We start from the raw sequence: 24757 nt of genomic DNA, 5'->3' as shown, positions 1-24757 counted from the left end.
ATGGATCACACAGCAATGTCAAAGAAATATCAAGGAAATTATAGATGTTTAAGTGTTCAGAACTAGGGAATTTTATTCCGATCATTATCCTCTTGAAGATTAAAATAAAATTTCTCCCACCTAAATCAAAAAAGAAAATCTAGAGAATAATCGGACACAACCCTCTTAGCCACAAACAATCCAGAGCTAATAGAGAGCATCATGACTGATACAGGGATTAGTGATCACAAGGTCGTTGTAGCTAGGCTCAATACCGTTTCTTCCAAATCCACCAGAAACAAAAGCAAAATAACTTTATTTAAAAAAGCAGATAAAGTGTCACTAGAAGCCTTCCTAAGAGACAATCTCCATTCCTTCCAAACTGACTATCCAAATGTAGACGAGATGTGGCTCAAATTCAAAGATATAGTAGCAACAGCAACTGAGAGATTCATACCTCAAATTGGGAAGAGATGTAACTGATCCACCATGGTACACAAAACAGGTCTGAATGCTGTTGCAGAGGCAACGGAAAAAGCGTGCGAAGTTCAGAAGAACGCGAAATCCCGAAGATTGACTAAAATTTACAGACGCGCGAAATTTGGCACGGACTTCAATGCGAGATGCCTTTAATAGGTTCCACAACGAAACATTGTCTCGAAATTTGGTAGAAAATCCGAAGAAATTCTGGTCATATGTAAAGTACACAAGCGGCAAGACGCAGTCAATACCTTCGCTGTGCAGTGTCGATGGTACTGTTACCGACGACTGTGCCACTAAAGCGGAGTTATTGAATGCAGTTTTCCGAAATTCTTTCACCACGGAAGACGAATGGAATATTCGAGAATTTGAAACACGAACAGCTGCTAGCATGAGTTTCTCAGAAGTAGATACCTTAGGGGTTGCGAAGCAACTCAAATCGCTTGATACGGGCGAGTCTTCAGGTCCAGATTGTATACCGATTAGATTCCTTTCAGATTACGCTGATACAATAGCTCCCTACTTAGCAATCATATACAACCGCTCGCTCACCAATAGATCTGTACCTACAGATTGGAAAATTGCGCAGGTCGCACCAGTGTTTAAGAAGGGTAGTAGGAGTAATCCATCGAACTACAGACCTACATCATTGACGTCGGTTTGCAGTAGGGTTTTGGAGCATATACTGTATTCAAACATTATGAATCACCTCGAAGGGAACGATCTATTGATACGTAATCAGCATGGTTTCAGAAAACATCGTTCTTGTGCAACGCAGCTAGCTCTTTATTCGCACGAAGTAATGGCCGCTATCGACAGGGGATCTCAAGTTGATTCCATATTTCTAGATTTCCGGAAAGCTTTTGACACCGTTCCTCACAAGCGACTTCTAATCAAGCTGCGGGCCTATGGGGTATCGTCTCAGTTGTGCAACTGGATTCGAGATTTCCTGTCAGGAAGGTCGCAGTTCATAGTAATAGACAGCAAATCATAGAGTAAAACTGAAGTGATATCAGTGTTCCCCAGGGAAGCGTCCTGGGACCTCTGCTGTTCCTGATCTATATAAATGACCTGGGTGACAATCTGAGCAGTTCTCTTAGGTTGTTCGCAGATGATGCTGTAATTTACCGTCTAGTAAGGTCATCCGAAGACCAGTGTCAGTTGCAAAGCGATTTAGAAAAGATTGCTGTATGGTGTGGCAGGTGGCAGTTGACGCTAAATAAAGAAAAGTGTGAGGTGATCCACATGAGTTCCAAAAGAAATCCGTTGGAATTCTATTACTCGATAAATAGTACAATTCTCAAGGCTGTCAATTCAACTAAGTACCTGGGTGTTAAAATTACAAACAGCTTCAGTTGGAAAGACCACATAGATAATATTGTAGGGAAGGCGAGCCAAAGGTTGCGTTTCATTGTCAGGACACTTAGAAAATGCAACAAGTCCACTAAAGAGACAGCTTACACTACACTCGTTCGTCCTCTGTTAGAATATTGCTGCGCGGTGTGGGATCCTTACCAGGTGGGATTGACAGAGGACATCGAAAGGGTGCAAAAAAGGGCAGCTCGCTTTGTATTATCACGTAATAGGGGAGAGGGTGTGGCAGATATGATACCCGAGTTGGGATGGAAGTCATTAAAGCAAAGATGTTTTTCGTCGTGGCGAGATCTATTTACGAAATTTCAGTCACCAACTTTCTCTTCCGAATGCGAAAATATTTTGTTGAGCCCAACCTACATAGGTAGGAATGATCATCAAAATAAAATAAGAGAAACCAGAGCTTGAACAGAAAGGTTTAGGTGTTTGTTTTTCCCGCGCGCTGTTCGGGAGTGGAATGGTAGAGAGATAGTATGATTGTGGTTCGAGGAACACTCTGCCAAGCACTTAAATGTGAATTGCAGAGTAATCATGTAGATATAGAACCCAGGACAGCCAATATTGTACATTTAAAAAAACCAGAGAAGAATTTGAAAGAACTAAAAAGGTAATTGCTATGAAATCCAGATACATATTACTAAAGAAACAGAGAAAACAGGAGGACTGGCCAAAGAATAAAAAGAAGACATGTGACATGAGGAGCATGAAGAAGCACTGGAACAAAGAGCTCAAAAATGATGATGTTACAACGGAACAGCTACGGGAAAAACAGAAATACAAACAATCACAGGAACATTTGAAAACTCTCAGCCTTTAGAAATACTTGAAACGTACAGCAAAAATAATACTAGAAATTGTTACAAAACTGTTAAACACTTACTTAAAGGATATCTAGTATTTGTTTCAAAGATAAAAATGGTAAAACAAGGTTAAATAACAGGAAAAATTATGAAATAGTAGTAACATTTTTTGACGAGATCTTAAAACTGTATAGTTCGAACAGTTAAATTGGAATTCCAGCAATACCAGAAAATCTTGAGGCAGATTTGCCGCCATCAATAAAGGTAGAAATTCATGAAGCAACCAAATCACTCAAAACCAAAGAGCAAGACTCGATTACAGCAAAATTACTGAAATGATCAGAACCAAAGAGATTAGTGATCAGCACTGGCCCTCTAAGAGCATCTGGAAAATGGTGAAGATTCCAGGAAAGTGGAAAATACCAGTAATCCACCGATTACATAAGACAGGAGTCAAAATGAAGTGTCAACGATTAGAAGAGTATCACTTTTGCCAGTAGCATACAAAATATTATCAAACTTCTCCTAAACTGGTGGTTCCCAACCTGGGGTTAATTACCCCTTAAGGGGTAAAATGAAGTTTTCTCAAGGGTAAAAACAAAAGGGTTTGGTTATGTTTCGGTCACGATACTAAATATTTTTTAAAACACCACTTGTTGCTGTTTAATGACTGTAATACTGTTTACACAATTACCAATAATTACTTTTTTTTTCAAATGCTGACATTAATGTGCGACAATGAGGTGGAAGTTACAGCTTCTGAAACAAATGTAATAATATCTTCCTCAGGTAGTCTACCCATTACACACATACTTTGTGCCATGCATCTACCACAGTAAAACTGACAAGGGGAGGCCGCCAATTGTGAAATTCAGATTCGATTCATATTGCGCATAATAAAAGCTCATGGTCAGAGGTGTAATGTGGCAAAGCACCAAGATGCACTTCTCAGCTGTTGTCGAGAAAATCGACAGTTAAAAGAAACCGTTGCGGTGAAATACTCTCTACGATTAATGATTTTCTACATCGTCGTGGCGCAGCGGTAAGCGCTGGGGTTCGTAATCCGAAGGTCGCCGGATCGAATCTCGCGCAATGCAACTTTTTTTATTATCAGTTTTTTGCAATTCAAACACACACACACACACACACACACACACACACACACACACACACAGATATATATTCCACGTAGGAAAAATATACGTAAAAACAAAGATGATGTGACTTACCAAATGAAAGTGCTGGCAGGTCGACAGACACACAAACGAACACAAACATACACACAAAATTCAAGCTTTCGCAACAAACTGTTGTCTCATCAGGGAAGAGGGAAGGAGAGGGAAAGACGAAAGGATGTGGGTTTTAAGGGAGAGGGTAAGGAGTCATTCCAGTCCCGGGAGCGGAAAGACTTACCTTAGGGGGAAAAAAGGACGGGTATACACTCGCGCGCGCACACACACACACACATATCCATCCACACATATACAGACACAAGCAGACATATTTAAAGACAAAGAGTTTGGGCAGAGATGTCAGTCGAGGCAGAAGTGCAGAGGCAAAGATGTTGTTGAATGACAGGTGAGGTATGAGTGGCGGCAACTTGAAATTAGCAGAGATTGAGGCCTGGTGGATAACGGGAAGAGAGGATATATTGAAGAGCAAGTTCCCATCTCCGGAGTTCGGATAGGTTGGTGTTAGTGGGAAGTATCCAGATAACCCGGACGGTGTAACACTGCGCCAAGATGTGCTGGCCGTGCACCAAGGCATGTTTAGCCACAGGGTGATCCTCATTACCAACAAACACTGTCTGCCTGTGTCCATTCATGCGAATGGACAGTTTGTTGCTGGTCATTCCCACATAGAATGCATCACAGTGTAGACAGGTCAGTTGGTAGATCACGTGGGTGCTTTCACACGTGGCTCTGCCTTTGATTGTGTACACCTTCCGGGTTACAGGACTGGAATAGGTGGTGGTGGGAGGGTGCATGGGACAGGTTTTACACCAGGGGCGGTTACAAGGGTAGGAGCCAGAGGGTAGGGAAGGTGGTTTGGCGATTTCATAGGGATGAACTAAGAGGTTACAAAGGTTAGGTGGACGGCGGAAAGACACTCTTGGTGGAGTGGGGAGGATTTCGTGAAGGATGGATCTCATTTCAGGGCAGGATTTGAGGAAGTCGTATCCCTGCTGGAGAGCCACATTCAGAATCTGATCCAGTCCCGGAAAGTATCCTGTCACAAGTGGGGCACTTTTGTGGTTCTTCTGTGAGAGGTTCTGGGTTTGAGAGGATGAGGAAGTGGCTCTGGTTATTTGCTTCTGTACCAGGTTGGGAGGGTAGTTGCGGGATGCGAAAGCTGTTGTCAGTTTGTTGGTGTAATGCTTCAGGGATTCCGGACTGGAGCAGATTCGTTTGCCACGAAGACCTAGGCTGTAGGGAAGGGACCGTTTGATGTGGAATGGGGGGGCAACTGTCGTAATGGAGGTACTGTTGCTTGTTGGTGGGTTTGATGTGGACGGACGTGTGAAGCTGGCCATGGTGGAGGTCAACATCAAGGAAAGTGGCATGGGATTTGGAGTAGGACCAGGTGAATCTGATGGAACCAAAGGAGTTGAGGTTGGAGAGGAAATTCTGGAGTTCTTCTTCACTGTGAGTCCAGATCATGAAGATGTCATCAATAAATCTGTACCAAACTTTGGGTTGGCAGGCCTGGGTAACCAAGAAGGCTTCCTCTAAGCGACCCATGAATAGGTTGGCGTACGAAGGGGCCATCCTGGTACCCATGGCTGTTCCCTTTAATTGTTGGCATTCACAAACCCAATCATCCTGGCCGCCCCATTGTAGCTGGTTACCAAGCCCCCACAGAACGTATCTCTGCCTACATAGATCAACACCTTCAACCCATTACATGCAGTCTCCCATCCTTCATCAAAGATACCAACCACCTTCTCGAACGCCTGGAATTCTTACCCAATCCGTTACCCCCAGAAGCCATCCTTGTAACCATTGATGCCACTTCCTTATACACAAATATCCCGCACATCCAGGGCCTCGATGGAGCACTTCCTTTCACGCCGATCACCTGCCACCCTACCTAAAACCTCTTTCCTCATTACCTTCATCCTGACCCACAACTTCTTCACTTTTGAAGACCAGACATACTTTGTAACCTCTTAGTTCATCCCTATGAAATCCCCAAACCACCTTCCCTACCCTCTGGCTCCTACCCTTGTAACCGCCCCTGGTGTAAAACCTGTCCCATGCACCCTCCCACCACCACCTATTCCAGTCCTGTAACCCGGAAGGTGTACACAATCAAAGGCAGAGCCACGTGTGAAAGCACCCACGTGATCTACCAACTGACCTGTCTACACTGTGATGCATTCTATGTGGGAATGACCAGCAACAAACTGACCTTTCGCATGAATGGACACAGGCAGACAGTGTTTGTTGGTAATGAGGATCACCCTGTGGCTAAACATGCCTTGGTGCACGGCCAGCACATCTTGGCGCAGTGTTACACCGTCCGGGTTATCTGGATACTTCCCACTAACACCAACCTATCCGAACTCCGGAGATGGGAACTTGCTCTTCAATATATCCTCTCTTCCCGTTATCCACCAGGCCTCAATCTCTGCTAATTTCAAGTTGCCGCCACTCATACCTCACCTGTCATTCAACAACATCTTTGCCTCTGCACTTCTGCCTCGACTGACATCTCTGCCCAAACTCTTTGTCTTTAAATATGTCTGCTTGTGTCTGTATATGTGTGGATGGATATGTGTGTGTGTGCAAGTGTATACCCGCCCTTTTTTCCCCCTAAGGTAAGTCTTTCTGCTCCCGGGACTGGAATGACTCCTTACCCTCTCCCTTAAAACCCACATCCTTTCGTCTTTCCCTCTCCTTCCCTCTTCCCTGATGAGGCAACAGTTTGTTGCGAAAGCTTGAATTTTGTGTGTATGTTTGTGTGTCTGTCGACCTGCCAGCACTTTCATTTGGTAAGTCACATCATCTTTGTTTTTATATATATATATATATATATATATATATATATATATATATATATATATATATATATATATATATAATAGAGGGAAACATTCCACGTGGGAAAAATATATTTAAAAAGAAAGATGATGAGACTTACCGAACAAAAGCGCTGGCAGGTCGATAGACACACAAACAAACACAAACATACACACAAAATTCTAGCTTTCGCAACCAACGGCTGCCTCGTCAGGAAAGAAGGAAGGAGAGGGAAAGACAAAAGGATATGGGTTTTAAGGGAGAGAGTAAGGAGTCATTCCAATCCCGGGAGCGGAAAGACTTACCTTAGGGGGAAAAAAGGACAGGTATACACTCGCGCGCACACACACACACATATCCATCCGCATATACACAGACACAAGCACGGATGGATATGTGTGTGTGTGCGCGAGTGTATACCTGTCCTTTTTTCCCCCTAAGGTAAGTCTTTCCGCTCCCGGGATTGGAATGACTCCTTACCCTCTCCCTTAAAACCCATATCCTTTTGTCTTTCCCTCTCCTTCCCTCTTTCCTGACGAGGCAGCCGTTTGTTGCGAAAGCTAGAATTTTGTGTGTATGTTTGTGTGCCTATCGACCTGCCAGCGCTTTTGTTTGGTAAGTCTCATCATCTTTCTTGTTAAATATATTTTTCCCACGTGGAATGTTTCCCTCTATTATATATATATATATATATACACACACACACATTTGAATTACAAAAAACAAATACTAAAAAAAAAAGTTGCATGGCGCGAGATTCGATCCGGCGACCTTCGGATTACGAACCCCAGCGCTTACCGCTGCCTCACCACGCTGTAGAAAATTACTAATCGTAGAGAGTATTTCACCGCAACGGTTTCTTTTAACTGTCGATTTTCTCGACAACGGCTGAGAAGTGCATCTTTGTGCTTTGCCACATTACACCTCTGGCCATGAGCTTTTATTATGCTCTGTATGAATCGAATCTGAATTTCACAATTGGCGGCCTCCCCGTGTGAGACACGTCACGTATCCTTAAATCTCTCATGATGATCCAAAAATTGCTTCATTATTTATATCTCAACAGATAAATGAACTAATAGACAGCATAATAAAAGTAAATATGTAATGACTACTACATTGCTATAGTACCTACACATTATTATTATTATTATTACTACTACTACTATTATTGTTATTATCATCATTATTAGCAGTGGTCGGACACAACGCGCAGACAGCCTGAAATCTTTTAGTTTCTATAAGGAGATCATTAATCAACCGATTTACAAACACTAAGTATAGGGTACACATTTTAACTTGGTGTATTTTAAATGGCAGTGCAGAGTACGTGTGTAGAAGTGCTGCTAGGGAGAGGAGTGGTGCAGAGGCAGCATGTCTTGTGTCTTGCAAGCAGTGTGTACCATCAGTGTGAGTAGTTAGCTTTCTTTTCTGAGAAGGAATTGTAGGTAGCACTTGCAATGCCCCGGGAATTGCTTCACACACACACACACACACACACACACACACACACACACACACACACCAGATGTTTCACATTCTGACTTACGCAATCTATTTTATTACAGGTCTACAGTATTTCGTCATTTTTTGTAGAAACACTACACAAATATCATGCATAGCATTACAGATTAATAGGTATGCACCCAAGGAGGAGAAAATACTGTATATATTTCTGGAATTATAAAGCTTACAAATGCATGCCTTGCAATAGCAATGAAAGAAAAAAACAAAATGCGGTTACATCTGAAGACTTGTTAAGAATGTGGGTCAAATAGGGCCTCACACCTAATCCCACAGCATAATAAATAAATTCTACAAGCTATTTCATCCTTTCATGCAGGAAGGTTATCTCTGAACATTAAGTAACGCCTATTGTAGTGATTACTTACTTATTGATTTTTGAAGGACTGTCTGTGAGATCAATGAATGCAACTGTCTTTGGTACAGTTCTTGCCACACGTTTTGAGTGTCTGGGTGTCATAATGCCATCAGCTATAACCTTCTGCAAAAGGGAACACAAATGTAGTAAGAGCAAGTACATTCTTATGAAGGCATCAGCTTGGTACTTGGAAAGTAAATTAAAAAATGAACTATTTCATTGTAGATTTCAGCATTAGCTTAGAGTGTAATGGATAATCCAATTTTCTGCTTCATTCCCATACATTCAACAGCATCCTGCACTAGAACTAGTATTAAATTAAATTATATTCAAAACTACGGCTAGTTGATTCCACCACCAACATTTTTTATATCCATGACAAAGTCTCTCAGATAATTTGTGATTATTTTTTTATACTTCAAACGTATTTTTCAATTTATCAGAATAAATAGGGGAGAGAACCCAGATTCACAAGAAAGTATTTTAAGAAGTCAAAGCAAGGCAATGTTAAATCACTGCCTGGTAACTAGTACTTTAATAACATAGTTTATTAACGAAGATGGTAATGAGTTCCGAGGCCATGGCAGTTTGAAATCTGCCTTTTTGCAAGCAATAAATGTTTGTTTATTGTTTTTTCTCCAAACCACTGTTCTTACCCAGAGCTGTTCTGGATTTTTATAATGGAGAATGAAGTTTCTGCATAATTAGTTCCTTTACATTGATCTTCAGTTCTACAATACATGCACTTTTTAATGCTTTTGAGTGCATTTTCTTTTTCACTGTTAATTTTCTTAATACGGCAATATTATGAAAAGGATAGTTGCTGAGTCGCACAAACTGCCTGAGACTGTAGTCATGTGTGTAAGAAGTTGCATTTGTGTAAGTGTGTGTGTGTGTGTGTGTGTGTGTGTGTGTGTGTGTGTGTGTGTGTATTTTTTTGACAACGACCTTGTTGGCTGAAAGCTTATTTTGTGACAGTCTTTTTGTTGTGCCTATCTGTGACTCAGCGTATCCACTATACGGTGAGTAGCAACTATCCTTTTTATAATATTGTTACATCCTAGATTTTCCATTGTTTGATTTTCTTAATTTTAGGTACATTGTTTCAGAGCTGGGTTGGCCTATCACATGATCACTTCACATCACTTGAAATGTGATTGTGAAATACATGTTTCTCCAGTTATATTATGTACACACTCTTGAGTAGTATAAGATGTTTACTTGTGAAAGAAATAGCTGATCATTGATCACCTGTACATCAGACATTGCTGCAAGGTACTGCTCAGTAAATTATTGTACCAGATTATTATGACAAACTAATGAAAATAAACTGTGATACAGCAATGCGCACCCACATGGCACCACTCTATACCCACCTATTCATGGGCCATATAGAGGAGTCCTTCCTAACCACACGGAATCCTCAACTCCTCACATAGTACACATTCACTGATGACATCTTCATCTTCATGATATGGAGTAGGGATCAGGACACCCTGTCCACATTTCTCCAGAACATCAACACCTCCCCTATTTGCTTAACTTGGTCCTCCTCAACCCAATAAACCACCTCCCTCGATGTTGACCTCCGCCTCAAAAATGGCTACATCATTACCGCTATCCACAACAAACTTACCAATCATCAGCAATACCTCCATTTCGACAGCTGCAATCCATTTAATAATAAGAAATCCCTTCCATACAGCCTAGTCACTCATGGCTGTCACATCTTCAGTGACAAGCAATCTCTCTTGAAATATACCAAGAGACTCACTGAACCCTTCACTGACTGTAACTACCCTCCCAACCTTGTACAGAAACAGGTCTCTTGTGACTTATCTCTATAGTCAGCCACTGCCTCCCAAAGCCCACCATTCAGTCACAGAGGAGCATTCCCTTCATGATTTAGTACCACCCAGGACTGGAGTAACTGAATCACATTCTCCACCAGGGTTTTGACTACTACTTGTTGTGTGCTGAAATGAGGAATGTTCTGCCCACTATCCTCACCATCCCCCCACAGTGGTATTCCACCATCCATCGAACTGACACAATATCCTTGTCCATCTCTAGCCCACCTCTGCTCCCAAACCTTTGTCCCATGGCTCATATCCCTGCAACAGACCTAGACGCAAGACCTGTCCCATACATCCTCCCACTATTACCTATTTCAGCACTGTCACAAGCATCTGCCCCCATCAAGGGCAGGGCCACCTGCAAAAGCAGCCAGGTGATCTACCAACTACGTTGCAGCCACTGTGCGACTTCCTACGATGGCATGACAACTAACAAGCTGTCTGTCCACAGGAATGGCCATCACAAAACTGTGGCTATGAGACAGCTAGACCACCCACTTGCTAAGCACACTGCCCAACACAATGTTCTTAATCTTAATAACTTCTCCACAGCCTGTGCTATGTGGTTCCTTCCCACCAACACGAGCTTTTCTGAATTTTGCAGGCGGGAACTCTGCCTGAAATGTATTCTATGTTCCTGTAACCCTCCTGGCCTCAATCTTCAGTAATCATTGTTCTTCACCCACATATCCCATCCCCTTCCCTGTTTTCACTCTAGTACGACACAGTCTTCAATTCCAACTGCACCCAAAGTTTCTAACTTCTCTCCTCCCCACCCCCCGCCCTCCTCTTGATCTCCCAACTGCACCCAGCTGACCTACCTCTGTCCACCTTGTTCCCGTATGCTCCCACAAGCAGCACTTTATCATTCCCTGTCCCTACACTGCCATCCCTCCCCCTCCCCACCCTAAGCTCATCCTTATCCCCACAATCGAGACTGCTTCTCCCATCATGTACAGTTCCTCACAGCCTGGCCTTGGCAGCCATGACAGTGGTCATGTGTATGTGAGCTGTTTTGTGTGAATGTTGTCCATTTCAGAATAAGGCCTTCTGGCTGAAAGCTTGTATGTTAATTGTCTTTTTGTTGTGCCTGTCTGGGACTCAACATCTCATCTATAAGGTGAGAAGCAATCTACCCTTTTCGAATATTGTCATTATTCCAGCCTGGATTTTCAATTTTTTATTGAAAAAATGAAAATTTTCAAGTTTATCAATACGGACAAACTACAAACAAACTGCATGGTAAGTGATACAACACAGATTTGAAACTCATTGTGTTGCATAGAATTACTATATAACATACTGTGATTCAGTATGTTTATTGGGATTTTCAAGAACTGGCTTTAAATGATTACTCCAGGAATAAACTACAACCCCTATGTACTGCTCACATAGGGATTGTGAGGATTGATTAGAATAATTACTGCAGGCACAGAGGCATTCAAACAATTATTCTTCCTTTGCTCCAAATGTGAATGGAATATGAATCAGTTCAAAAAATTCCAGAACAGTTGTAATTTTGCACCAATGGTGTGTTGGGGCGAAATGCGATTGACATCCCTGCACATGCCTGTGTTTAATGTGTAAATGCTGGAAGTTCCATTATTGTATGTCTGTTAGTTATTGTTCAGTGTTGTATTGAGTAAAACGCTGTGTTGCACATTTTGTGAATTTCAAGATGGCATAGTTAGAAGAGCAACGTGTCTGCATTAAATTTTGTATGAAATTCAAGAAAACCTTTAGAGATGAATGAAATGATGCAGGAAACCTATGGTGATGAGTGCTTAAGCTATACTCGGTGTTATGAATGGTTCACATTGATTAAAAATAGCCAGATGGAAGTTAAAGGTGACCTTCGTTCAGAATGCCCTTCAGTGTCTACTGACAATGCTCACGTCAGGAACGACAATGACATTGTGCGTGCCAATCTAAGACTGACTATTAAAGAGATTGCAGAAGAATGTAACAGTTCAGTTGGATCATGTCATGAAATCCTAACACAGCATCTTTGCATGCATTATGTTGCTGCCAAGTTCGTCTGATGGTTCACGAGTCGTGCTGCCTCATCCTCCGTCCTCTCCAGAACTTGCCCCTGGGGACGCCTTTCTTTTATTTCCAAAGTTTAAAACCCCATTGGAAGGATGAAGATTTGCAAAGATAGACAATACAGAAGAAAATTCGCAGACTGTGCTTCACGTGATCCAGTAATAAACGTATCAAAACTACTTCTGGAAGCGGAAATGACGTTAGGAGTTTTGTATCAATTGGGAGGAGAGTATTTTGAAAGAAACAATGCACAATACGTAAAAGCTCAACATAGAAAAAAATTTGTGGGCAAAGTTTTGGAATTGTTTGAACAGGCCTCATAAGAAGAAACCTTAATAACTGGTACAACAGGGCGTACCCTCTGCCATACACCTCACAGTGGTTTGCAGAGTGTAGATGTAAATGTAGATGTAGAATGCAATAGCAGAGGCATAGAATTACTCAGAGTTAAGAAAGTGTTGACTTAATTTAAATACAGAGTACATAAGTGTAGCTTTCATGTTCCGAACAAAATTTCCGTTTTTCTTTGTATTTAGGCAAAACTTTGACTGCATAAACTGAAAAAGGAAAAAAAATAGAGAATTCTGATATAAATATAATATAACCTTATGTAAAGTTTTTCATTTAAAACACTTGACCAAACAGTGCACATTTGTTTCACTTTCATTGTATTTTGCACAAGGGGTAACCATTATTTGATGCACACGAGGGGTAACCATTATTTGATGCACACGAGGGGTAACCATTATTTGATGCACACGAGGGGTAACCATTATTTGATGCACACGAGGGGTAACCATTATTTGATGCAGTGCACCGCAGACAACAAAAATATTTTGGAATATAAACAGCAAAATGTACACGTCCATGCCAAAAGGAGATGACTCAAAAGAATGACGACATGTAAATAAGTTATGGATTCTTCCAAACCATATTGATGCACTGAGCAGCAAGCATGTAAGAACTTTGTTTACAAATCATACCACTCTACTCTGTTAATGCAATTGCAAGCTGCAGTGCTACGAGATGACTTACAATTACTCAGACTGGTTATGCTGAAAGACATAGTGACAGAGGAAAATTTCATGCTTCCACAATCCAATAGTGCATAACACATGTAGGCCTCGTTATTCCACCTTCATAAAGATTAATGTACAATGACAGTCACATCCATTTTCATTCTATTCAGTAGTAGATGAAGTGTTCTCTTTTTCATGAGATCTATCTCTAAAAAAAATTCTACAGAATACGAAAAAAATGCTTAAGTACAAGTCAAGCAGAAGAAGAAAAACGATTGAATGTGCATTTAGAGATGTTTTTCTACTTTCATCATCAATTTAATGTTAAATGCAGAGTCAATAAAAATATGATCTCTTGAAACAGAGAAATTAAACTCACTGGCAACTTGCGCAGTGAGTTGCCTGGAAATGGTCACAAGCTGGTTACTAACAAATTTCTAACTGGTATTGTCATGTGCAGCATACCACTGCACAATATAGGTGGTGAATGCCCAGCAATCAACTTCCAATTTGTGTAGTAAGCAATTCCCCTTTGGGTAGTCTTGCAGTTACTACCCCCAGAAATAAGTGAAGTGGTCATCATTTAACCAAACTGTTGACGACACTCCATTCCATACAGCAAGAGAAAGCCCAAGACAGCTGGTAACATTGCTGTCAACTTTCAACTGCAAAGTGCATAAGGCTGCCATCAATACTGACTGAAAAAACAGCCACCTACAACTCCATCAACATTGTGGTGCCACTGTTGTTGTTGTGGACTTCAGTCCTGCAGCTGGTTTGATGCAGCTCTCCATGTTACTCTATCCTGTGCAAGCTGCTTCATCTCCCAGTACCTACTGCAGCCTACATCCTTCTGAATCTGCTTAGTGTATTCATCTCTTGGTCTCCCTCTACGATTTTTACCCTCCACGCTGCCCTCCAATACTAAATTGGTGATCCCTTGATGCCTCAGAACATGTCCTACCAACCGATCCCTTCTTCTAGTCAAGTTGTGCCACAAACTCCTCTTCTCCCCAATTCTATTCAATACCTCCTCATTAGTTATGTGATCTACCCATCTAATCTTCAGCATTCTTCTGTAGCACCACATTTCGAAAGCTTCTATTCTCTTCTTGTCTCAACTGTTTAGCGTCCATGTTTCACTTCCATACATGGCTACACTCCACACAAATACTTTCAGAGAAACGACTTCCTGACACTTAAATCTATACTCGATGTTAACAAATTTTTCTTCTTCAGAAACACTTTCCTTTCCATTGCCAGTCTACATATTATATCATCTCTACTTCAACCATCATCAGTTATTTTCCTCCCCAAATAGCATAACTCCTTTACTACTTTAAGTGTCTCATTTCCTAATCTAATTCCCTCAGCATCACACAATTTAATTCGACTGCATTCCATTATCCTCATTTTGGTTTTGTTGATGTTCATCTTATATCCTCCTTTTAAGACACCGTTGATTCCGTTCAACTGCTCTTCCACGTCCTTTACTGTCTCTGACAGAATTACAATATCATCGACGAACCTCAACGTTTTTATTTCTTCTCCATGGATTTTAATACCTACTCCGAATTTTTCTTTTGTTTCCTTTACTACTTGCTCAATATACAGATTGAATAACATCGGGGAGAGGCTACAACCCTGTCTTACTCCCTTCCCAACCACTGCTTCCCTTTCATGTCCCTCCACTCTTATAACTGCCATCTGGTTTCTTACAAATTGTAAATAGCCTTTCGCTCCCTGTATTTTACCCCTGCCACCTTTAGAATTTGAAAGAGAGTATTCCAGTCAACATTGTCAAAAGCTTTCTCTAAGTCTACAAATGCTAGAAACGTAGGTTTGCCTTTTCTTAATATAGCTTCTAAGATAAGCCGTAGGGTCAGTATTGCCTCACGTGTTCCAACATTTCTACGGAATCCAAACTGATCTTCCCCGAGGTCGGCTTCTACCAGTTTTTCCATTTGTCTGTAAAGAATTCGCGTTAGTATTTTGCAGCCGTGACATTAAACTAATAGTTCGGTAATTTTCACATCTGTCAACACCTGCTTTCTTTAGGATTGCAATTATTATATTCTTCTTGAAGTCTGAGGGTATTTTGGCTGTCTCATACATTTTGCTCACCAGATGGTAGAGTTTTGTCAGGACTGGCTCTCCCAAGGCTGTCTGTAGTTCTAATGGAATGCTGTCTACTCCCAGGTCCTTGTTTCAACTTAGGTCTTTCAGTGCTCTGTCAACCTCTTCACGCAGTATTGTATCTCCCATTTCATCTTTATCTACATCCTCTTCCATTTCCATAATATTGCCCTCAAGTACATCACCCTTGTATAGACTCTCTATATACTCCTCCTACCTTTCTGCTTTCCCTTCTTTGCTTAGAACTGGGTTTCCATCTGAGCTCTTGATATTCATACAAGTGGTTCTCTTCTCTCCAAAGGTCTCTCTAATTTTCCTGTAGGCAGTATCTATCTTACCCCTAGTGAGATAAGCCTCTACATCCTTACATTTGTCCTCTAGCCATCCCTGCTTAGCCATTTTGCACTTCCTGTCGATCTCATTTTTGAGGCGATTGTATTCCCTTTTTGCCTCCTTCATTTACTGTATTTTTATATTTTCTCCTTCCATCAATTAAATTCAATATTTCTTTTGTTACCCAAGGATTTCTACTAGCCCTCATCTTTTTACCTACTTGATCCTCTGCTGCCTTCACTACTTCATCCCTCAAAGCTACCCATTCTTCTTCTACTGTATTTCTTTCTCCCATTCTTGTCAATTGTTCGCTTATGCTCTCCCTGAAACTCTGCACAATCTTTGGTTTAGTCAGTTTATCCAGGTCCCATCTCCTTAAATTCCCACCTTTTTGCAGTTTCTTCAGTTTTAATCTACAGTTCATAACCAACAGATTGTGGTCAGAGTCCACATCTGCCCCTGGAAATGTCTTACAATTTAAAACCTAGTTCCTAAATCTCTGTCTTACCATTATATAATCTATCTGAAACCTGTCAGTATCTCCAGGCTTCTTGCATGTATACAACCTCCTTTTATGATTATTGAACCAAGTGTTAGCTATGATTAAGTTATGTTCTGTGCAAAATTCTACCAGGCAGCTTCCTCTCATTTCTTTCCCCCAATCCATATTCACCAACTATGTTTCCTTCTCTTCCTTTTCCTACTATCGAATTCCAGTCACCCATGACTATTAAATTTTCGTCTCCCTTCACTATCTGAATTACTTCTTTTATCTCATGATACATTGCTTCCATTTCATCATCTGCAGAGCTAATTGGCATATAAACTTGTACTACTGTAGTAGGCGCGGGCTTCGTGTCTATCTTGGCCACAAAAGGCGTTCACTATGCCGTTTGTAGTAGCTTACCTGCACTCCTATTTTTTTATTCATTATTAAGCCTACTCCTGCATTATCCCTATTTGATTTTGTATTTATAACCCTGTATTCACCTGACCAGAAGTCTTGTTCCTCCTGCCACCGAACTTCACTAATTCCCACTGTATCTAACTTTAACCTATCCATTTCCCTTTTTAAATTTTCTAACCTACCTGCCCGATTAAGGGATCCGACATTGCACACTCCGATCTGTAGAACGCCAGTCCCCCCCCCCCCCCCCCCCCCTGATAACGATGTTCTCTTGAGTAGGCCCCGCCCGGAGATCCAAATGGGGGACTATTTTACCTCCGGAATATTTTACCCAAGAGGATGCCATAATCATTTAACCATGCAGTAAAGCTGCATGCCCTTTAGTGGTTAGTGTTACAATGCCAGATCAGTCAATCATCCAGACTGTTGCCCCTGCAACTACTGAGAAGGCTGCTGTCCCTCTTCAGGAACCAAACGATTGTCTGGCCTCTCAACAGATACCCCTCTGTTGTGGTTGCACCTACGGTACGGCTATCTGTATCGCTGAGGCACGCAAGCCTCCCCACCAACGGCAAGGTCTATGGTATGGGGGGTGGGGCTGTGCTATTATAGAAACATAAACATAATTGCATTATGTGATTGGCCGTAGTAGGTACATACAGCAACTATGCAATGCACATTTGAACTGTCACCTATCATCTCTGGCTGAATGGAACTATATCTTTAAGCATAGATTTTATTGTCTACCATTCTGAATGAGCTAAAGATATAATGCAAAGCCAAATAAATGAAGCTGACAAATCACACAAAAAAAACAGATGATCCTATCACTTTGGTACATAAATATATAAAAATAATGGAGAAGGACAAAAACTGATCAAAATATTAAAGCGAATAACACACATATTATTGGTTGAAAGAGTGTGTACATCCTCAGCGAGATTAAATGATATCAGTTTCTTAAAATAATGAAGTTGTGCAATTAAAATATAATGTATCAAAACTAGTAAACTGCCTCCTGTCAGTTTGGTTTGATAGATATTTCTCTGTGTAAGCAAGTATTTGGCAAAATATTTTCACCAGGCTTTACAGAATAAAACCATGTTGTGAACAAGCCTGCAACATCACCACTCAGTATATAGGGAGTAAACGATAACTTTTTGCAACATACCACAGTGGCACAATGTTCTGCCTTCATGCCATTAATATCCTTACAAAGAGTGAGAGAATGGAGTAGTCCAAACTAAGCTCTCCCGTTAGCATCACAAACTGCGAATTAGCCCCTCTCATGGTGAGTGAGCCACTAAAAAGTGTGGCACCAAAATAAATTATTCACAGTCAGTGAATTAGTGGACATGCATTTGTGCTTTGTGTTTAATATTCAAGGATGATTTTAGCAAGAAAAATAAATGAGTTGCAAACAAGTACGATCTACTACGCCAGTGGCTTAGGACTGTGAGAGGATATTCAAAATCTCAAGCAATGTGCATGCACTGCAGCTTAGGTATCTTTTGTTGGCCAATTTGAGGTTGTTTCCCAGCCTGACAAACTACAAATGTCCCTTATGAAACCGATTGTCTTGACTTCCTCTATACCACTGTGGTACACTATAAATAGTTATTGATTATACCTTGTAGTACTGTGTACACAGGAGGAGGACAGGTGACAACTGGCGAAGGTAAGATCATTTTCCTCTCAGTAAAGCCTCTTGTGTTACAGTGTTCAGAAGTGCATGGACTTAGTGTCCAACACAGAAAATTCATTGGGGAGGGGGGAGGTGGATTACCAAACAGGCATGACTGTCACTCTACCTCATACATCACTGAATGGTTCAACTATGTCGTGTAACACGAATTTTAAAATTTGTTTTGAGTATAAACTCACCAGATTTCCAGGTTTAACCTCAGACAGTAAAAGCCAAGTCTATAGAAGAATTCGTATTTGAAACATGTAACAAGAAAATGCAGTATCCTATGACTACAATATCAATGTCACAATTAGTATCCATCAACTAATACAAATATCTGGGTGTAACATTTTGTAGGGATATGAAGGCGAATGGTCACACATGCTCAGTCATGGATACAGCAGGTGGTAGGTAGATTTCCATTTATTGGTAGAATACTGGGGAAAGGCAACCAGCCTACAAAGGAGATTGCTTACAAATCACTCGCGCAGTCCATCCCAGAATACTCATAGGTGATATTGAACACATTCAGAGAAGGGCAACATGAATGGTCACAGATCTGTTTCATCCATAGGAGTGTGTCACAGAGACAATTAAGAAACTAAACTTGCAAGTGCTCTCAGGAAAGCCTACCTACAAAGTTTCGAGAACTGGCTTTAAATGATGGTTCTAGCAATTTTATTAGTATTGTTCCTTACATGAATGGAATGGGAAAAACTCTAATAACTTCTGCCATGCACTTCACAGTAGTTTGGAGAGTATAAATGTCTATGTAACATTTCTCTTTTCCTTATATTCCACTTTTACTTTGTTTCCCACAGAGACTGAGAAAAAGTCACACCACTAGACGCTGGCTATCAGCATGAAATAATGGCAACGTATATGGAGGTGGTGGTGATGGTAATAATGGGGGAGGAAATAGTCATAATCTATTTTATCTCCTTTCTTGTACAACCTCACTTCATTATTTGTAGGTGAAATAATAATGGGTGTATTGGTGGACACTGTCTATGTCCTCCAGGAGTAACTAAAACTAAATGGTGGAGCTGTATCCACACAATGTAGCACAGTGATGAACAGAACAGATAACTTCAAGAAATCAAGAACTTTATCTAGAAAGTTCAAATGAATTGAACACACATTATAAAATAAATGTTTTCATTTAAGTACAGGCTGGTTGCTGGGAATACCATATGTTTCAACCACACAACCTGCCTCATGGGTAAAATAATTGTTCTCTGACATGTATTCAGCATACCTGTGTGTCCATAATGTGGGATATGATGTTGTCTATGTCCACTTTATACTCTACAAACTACTATGAAGCCTTGCACTAATAAGATATGGCAAACAGTTCCTTAATGTAAACAGTCAAGTTTCTTATTTATTTTACATTATATGATAATAGTAGAATATCTTCACTGATCAGTGTGTTGCAGCAACAAGGGCAAGGGAACGTAAGATGAACATTTTTATGGACTCAAATACTGCCACTGAGATCAGCCTACAAAATATTCTTAATTCTGCAACCCCATGATTACATGGGTATCCCCACTCATGTCGATTACATCAATACCAAGCTTCAGTTTGAAAAACTGTGCAGTCTTCATCTTGCAATAAACGGTAAATCTCTGTAAAGTAAGGAGATCATTTTTCAGTATCATAATGATCTCTCCTGCATGGCAAATTTCACAATGGAACAACCCGGTATGTATGTCAATCCAGATCTGACTGTTACTAAGAAAAAAATATATGTCACTAGCTGATTGCCAATAAAAACTGGGCCATAAGCCAGCCTTATTTTTCCACAAAATTTGCACCACGTCACTCATGTGATCACCTGAATTAATTAAGCTAGCCTACAGGGTCACTGGTCCCCACATGCAGAGGATATCACACCAATATGGTTCCACCAGAAGGAACAGGATAGTCAGCCAAACAGATCCTTAAATGATTTAAGTAGTCCAATGAAACAGTGACTCCAGAGGAATACAATGTACCTCTTGTTAACATGTGGGTTGGAGAGATGATCATGAATAGTCATCATCAAGAAGTTTCTGGTGTAATAGTTAGTTATAGCCTGTAAGCTGTTAATGGGTATCTATAAATTAGTTACCCCTTTAGTGAATCTCATTTTGGCACAGAAAGAAGGGAAGTACACAGGTATAAACTTTTAACAATCTTCTAATAGAAATTAGATGTGCTGTGTCTTTCAAACAAGACACAGACAGAGCAAAAGCACCACAAGTGCAAAGATGCAAGCTGGTGCCAGTGCCAAAGACACTCGTCACTTGAGCAAGTTCCACCAGCGCCACGGGTGGTACTGAGGATGAAAATATTAACTTTGCCTCGGCCAGTTACTAGCTGAGTACAATCTGCTAATGACCAGACAACAATGGACAGAAGCCTACTTGGATGATAGAAGAGCAGCTCTCGCCGACTTGGTTATAGATCATCGTCCAGGACTGACTTAGACAAGGAACGTTGTTTAGTGAACTCTTAGAAGTGAACAGACAGTTGCTGTAAATTGCATTTGTTATGTACTTAGCACTTAGCCACATACATACAATGTTGCAGGCTTCATTATTCGACAGATCACAAAGATAAGTTCACTTTTTTAACTCAATTGTGTGACTTTGTTACTAATTTGTTGGAGTGTTGTACAACCTTTGCTCTCGTATCCTGTTACCCGACCTTGGGGCATAGCTGTCTAATAGCGGCAGGTAGAAATTGTCTTAGTGGTGTTCTGCACCAGAAGCCATTTCACGAACTCTCAAACTTGGCGTAACGTAACAACAATGGCAACATTCGGCCTCCACAGCAGTAGTGACGAGGCCTTTACAAAACTGGGGACGAGGGTTTACAAAAATACATCTGCCACAGACTGGAAGTGTTTTCACAAATGCAGATTACAGTAATCTCTCCTTGACTACTCCTATACTATAGAGGATTCTTCTTATAAATGTAGCATATGATGGCTATTTACAGTTTTTTTTCCTTAAAAAGATTTCCTCTGCAGTATGCAAATACTAGATACGGAGAAACATCTTCATTTACAACCACTTCTGCTGCTGGTCAGATATTTTATTTCCATGGGGATATGTATAGGATGGCCACTTAGTCTCACCAATAGTTTTTCCTGATTGATATCCAGAATTTTGCTGAAAAAGTTATGTAATATATATGGGCAAGTTTTACTCTAAGTTTTCATGGGCACATATGATTTCTCTCTCTTCTTTTTCTGGAGTTGCCACATCATTTATTAGTGTCTGTTCAAAGTTCAGCTGGGATTAATATAGAAATATTAATATAAATGAATTTACAATAATTCTGTAATACTATGTCACAACTGTTAAAAAGAAAGCCTCTGAGGCAGCCCAACTTTAACATAAATTTCTTCAGTGGCAAAACTCTGAGCTGACAAAGTACGTTGCATTATGTCTTCCTCCATGACCTGATCTTGGACTAAAAGTACTACAGAGAACAGTAAATGTTTGATAAACTGCATTATCGTACGAACAGTTTAGAAAAGCAGATATGAAATGTATTGAATATAGCAGGAACTATGTCCTTATGGCTGATTTTCCTTCTGTCAGCCTTGTTTAAAAAGTAATGTACGTGAAAGTAGTCTACACGGTACATTTTCTAAACGTTAATTTGTTAGTTAATGCTTCAAAAAGCGATTTAAAGTATTATTGTGCTGTAGGTAAAAGTACGTTAGGGTAAAACGATATCTACTTTTTTTAATTAACACATACGGATGTCCACTGTGTCCTTTTTTAAGTGCGCCGCCCCAAGCTAAAGTTCTCGCACAGCATGGTCTAGACCTGGACAAGATTATTATGGCATCAACTGTAATTTATTGCGGCCCGGCATAGTAAGACAGGCGCGGGCGTCACCCGTTGTTCTCTAATCCGAATCGGGGCTGTAGAACGCGGCCGCCTCACAGGCGTGTCACACGACTCTTTTTCATGCATTCTAAGCACATTTCCTCGTGAGGGATCTGTGGTTATTTTGCTCAGATGCTGAAACTTTCCATTTACATCCACATTCTCAAGGCACTTCTGGAAACATTCCGAAGTACTTTCTTTACATAAGTAAGCCAAATTTCGTCGTGAGCATTGAATAATCACGCCAACAGCAGACGCAATTTCCTTTTTTCAGAACATAGGTAAAAATAAGACATTTTACGCAATTTTTAAAACTAAACGCATTCATGAGTAAGCATTTTGAAACATAGAGCAACAAAGGCAAACAGAGCCGCGCCAGATAGGGACGTTAAAAACAATTCTGCTGTAGGATTTTTTCAGCCTTACTGTCAAAACGAGGCATTTCGAAACAGGACTGGAAAACCGATGACTTAGATTCTTGAGTACCTGAGGCAGTTTGTGTCTAAATAATCATCCAGATACTGAAACATGAATACAAAACAATATTTTAGCCACGATCCGTTTCAGTCCTTAAGGTTCCGTGCTGTCTCAGGACGCCTGACAGGTTAACTAGAAATGGCCTTGGGGGTCGAAACCGATAGTAGTCCAAAATAAAAGTGCAACTGATGACGACGTTTCCTTCAAAACCACTACAACAGCTGCGGAATCATCATCGAGATGTTCTGAATGCTGTACAAAAATTTTACAAAACAACAGTATATTTGCAGTTTTATCAGCAGTTCTGCATGCTTAAGCTTATGTCCCCTAGATATCCCATCGTTAGCGTGGGCTGCCGCCATTCCATGCCATGTCACTATGAGATACGGTAACAAACTACATGAGAAGTTACAGCAGGAATACGCTTCGAACTGTTGTCACTGAAATGAAACATCAATAGACTTTGATAGCAAATGATGCACCATGTTTCAAATCACATGCTTTTCATACCATGATCACTGCTATCTGTGAGCAATGGTTTGTGAGACAATAGCAAAGCACTAAACTGAAGATAAATTAGCAAAAGAAGTGAGAATCCTGGATATTTAATGCTGTTGTACAAAACATGCAAGTTCAGATAACGATCCGTATTTTTATTTAAAAAAATTAAAAGCCTACCTCGCTTTTATGTGAATGATAGCTACGATACATGACAGTTTCTCACACTAACTTTTCACACTCACTATCATACTACTAGAATCGGTCTTGGAGCCGGAGAACTCGACGGGTTAACACGAAGATTCCCGAAGTCAGCGTGCGGACCGAAGTTGACAAGCGAGAAATATAACAATTCAATGTGCTTCTTCACCTTTCCTATGCGACTACAAAACAGACTGTTTACGAAGCATAATCTCAACAGATTTATATCAAAATGATAATACGTTTCCTTCGTCAACGAACAACGATTCTAAACGCCCCTGTGTCTCCAATTTCGTGGAGTCACCTACGAGGGGGCTTCAAAAAGTTAAGTTACGACATGTCGTCCCATGAAGGCCATTACCCAAGAGTGGCGTATTGTCATGTTGTGGGTTTCCTGAAGAATCACTTTTGATGCGGTACGGAAAACAGGTGCATCACAACGTGGGAATGAAACGTCGCGACAACTGGAAACTTACTCCAAAGCTGAAGTAAGCGGGACAGTACCATTCTTGTGGGCAAAACGTCTAAATTGCACACAGATTCACCGTGAAATTCTGGTGGCGCATGGTCCAAACGTAACGTCACAACCAGCTGTAGTGACATGGTACCAACAGCCTGACCAACGCCGCACAGACTTGGGTGATGGTGATCGGTTAGGAAGCCCATCGACATTTACGACAGACAATATCCAGGCAATCGTGGAACCGATTTACAACTATCGTAGATGCTCGGACGATGAGGGCGTTGACACAGTGGCTCAAGATTGGTCCCGTGACCAAGGCGCTGATTTCTGTTGTCGAGGAACTGAACGATTTACAACATCCCGACAATTGGTGGCTGTGCTGAAAAACAGTGTAGTGTATCTGTCAATGTGAAGTGTAGTACAGAATGCAGCAAGTTACTCAGCTTGCCATAATAATCTGTAACTTACTTTTTGAAGTTCCCTTATAGAATACCCGACATTTCAGCGACTTTCTCTAGTGAAATCAATTTCCCTGACAGTTCCATGTTTTCTGCACAAATTTCCAGCCACAATAAACGCCTCTGTAATCCTTTGTTCAATTGAATCATTAATTATCGTAAATTTTATCGTGAATATGATCTAGGGAATTTGGAACTAACCCAGACAAACTCATGTCATTGATTACGGATATGTCAAAGAAAATGAAT

At 40.8% G+C, this 24757-nt stretch overlaps 1 protein-coding gene across 1 annotated transcript in view; it reads right to left on the bottom strand.

Annotated features, from left to right (window-relative positions):
• Positions 1-23625, bottom strand: part of LOC126101080 (uncharacterized) — a 40886-nt gene extending 17261 nt beyond the window's left edge. Inside the window, exons 1-2 of the mRNA XM_049911759.1 lie at positions 23567-23625; positions 8548-8660 (exon numbers count right to left, since the gene is read on the bottom strand). Of these exons, the coding sequence (XP_049767716.1) occupies positions 8548-8660; positions 23567-23599 (146 nt within the window). The 5' untranslated portion in view covers positions 23600-23625. The remainder of the gene's footprint in view (positions 1-8547; positions 8661-23566) is intronic.
• Between the last annotated feature and the right edge of the window lie 1132 nt (positions 23626-24757).

Source organism: Schistocerca cancellata, chromosome 9, assembly GCF_023864275.1.
Source record: "Schistocerca cancellata isolate TAMUIC-IGC-003103 chromosome 9, iqSchCanc2.1, whole genome shotgun sequence".
Lineage (NCBI taxonomy): Eukaryota > Metazoa > Arthropoda > Insecta > Orthoptera > Acrididae > Schistocerca > Schistocerca cancellata.
This window is presented reverse-complemented; position numbering and strand designations above follow the sequence as displayed.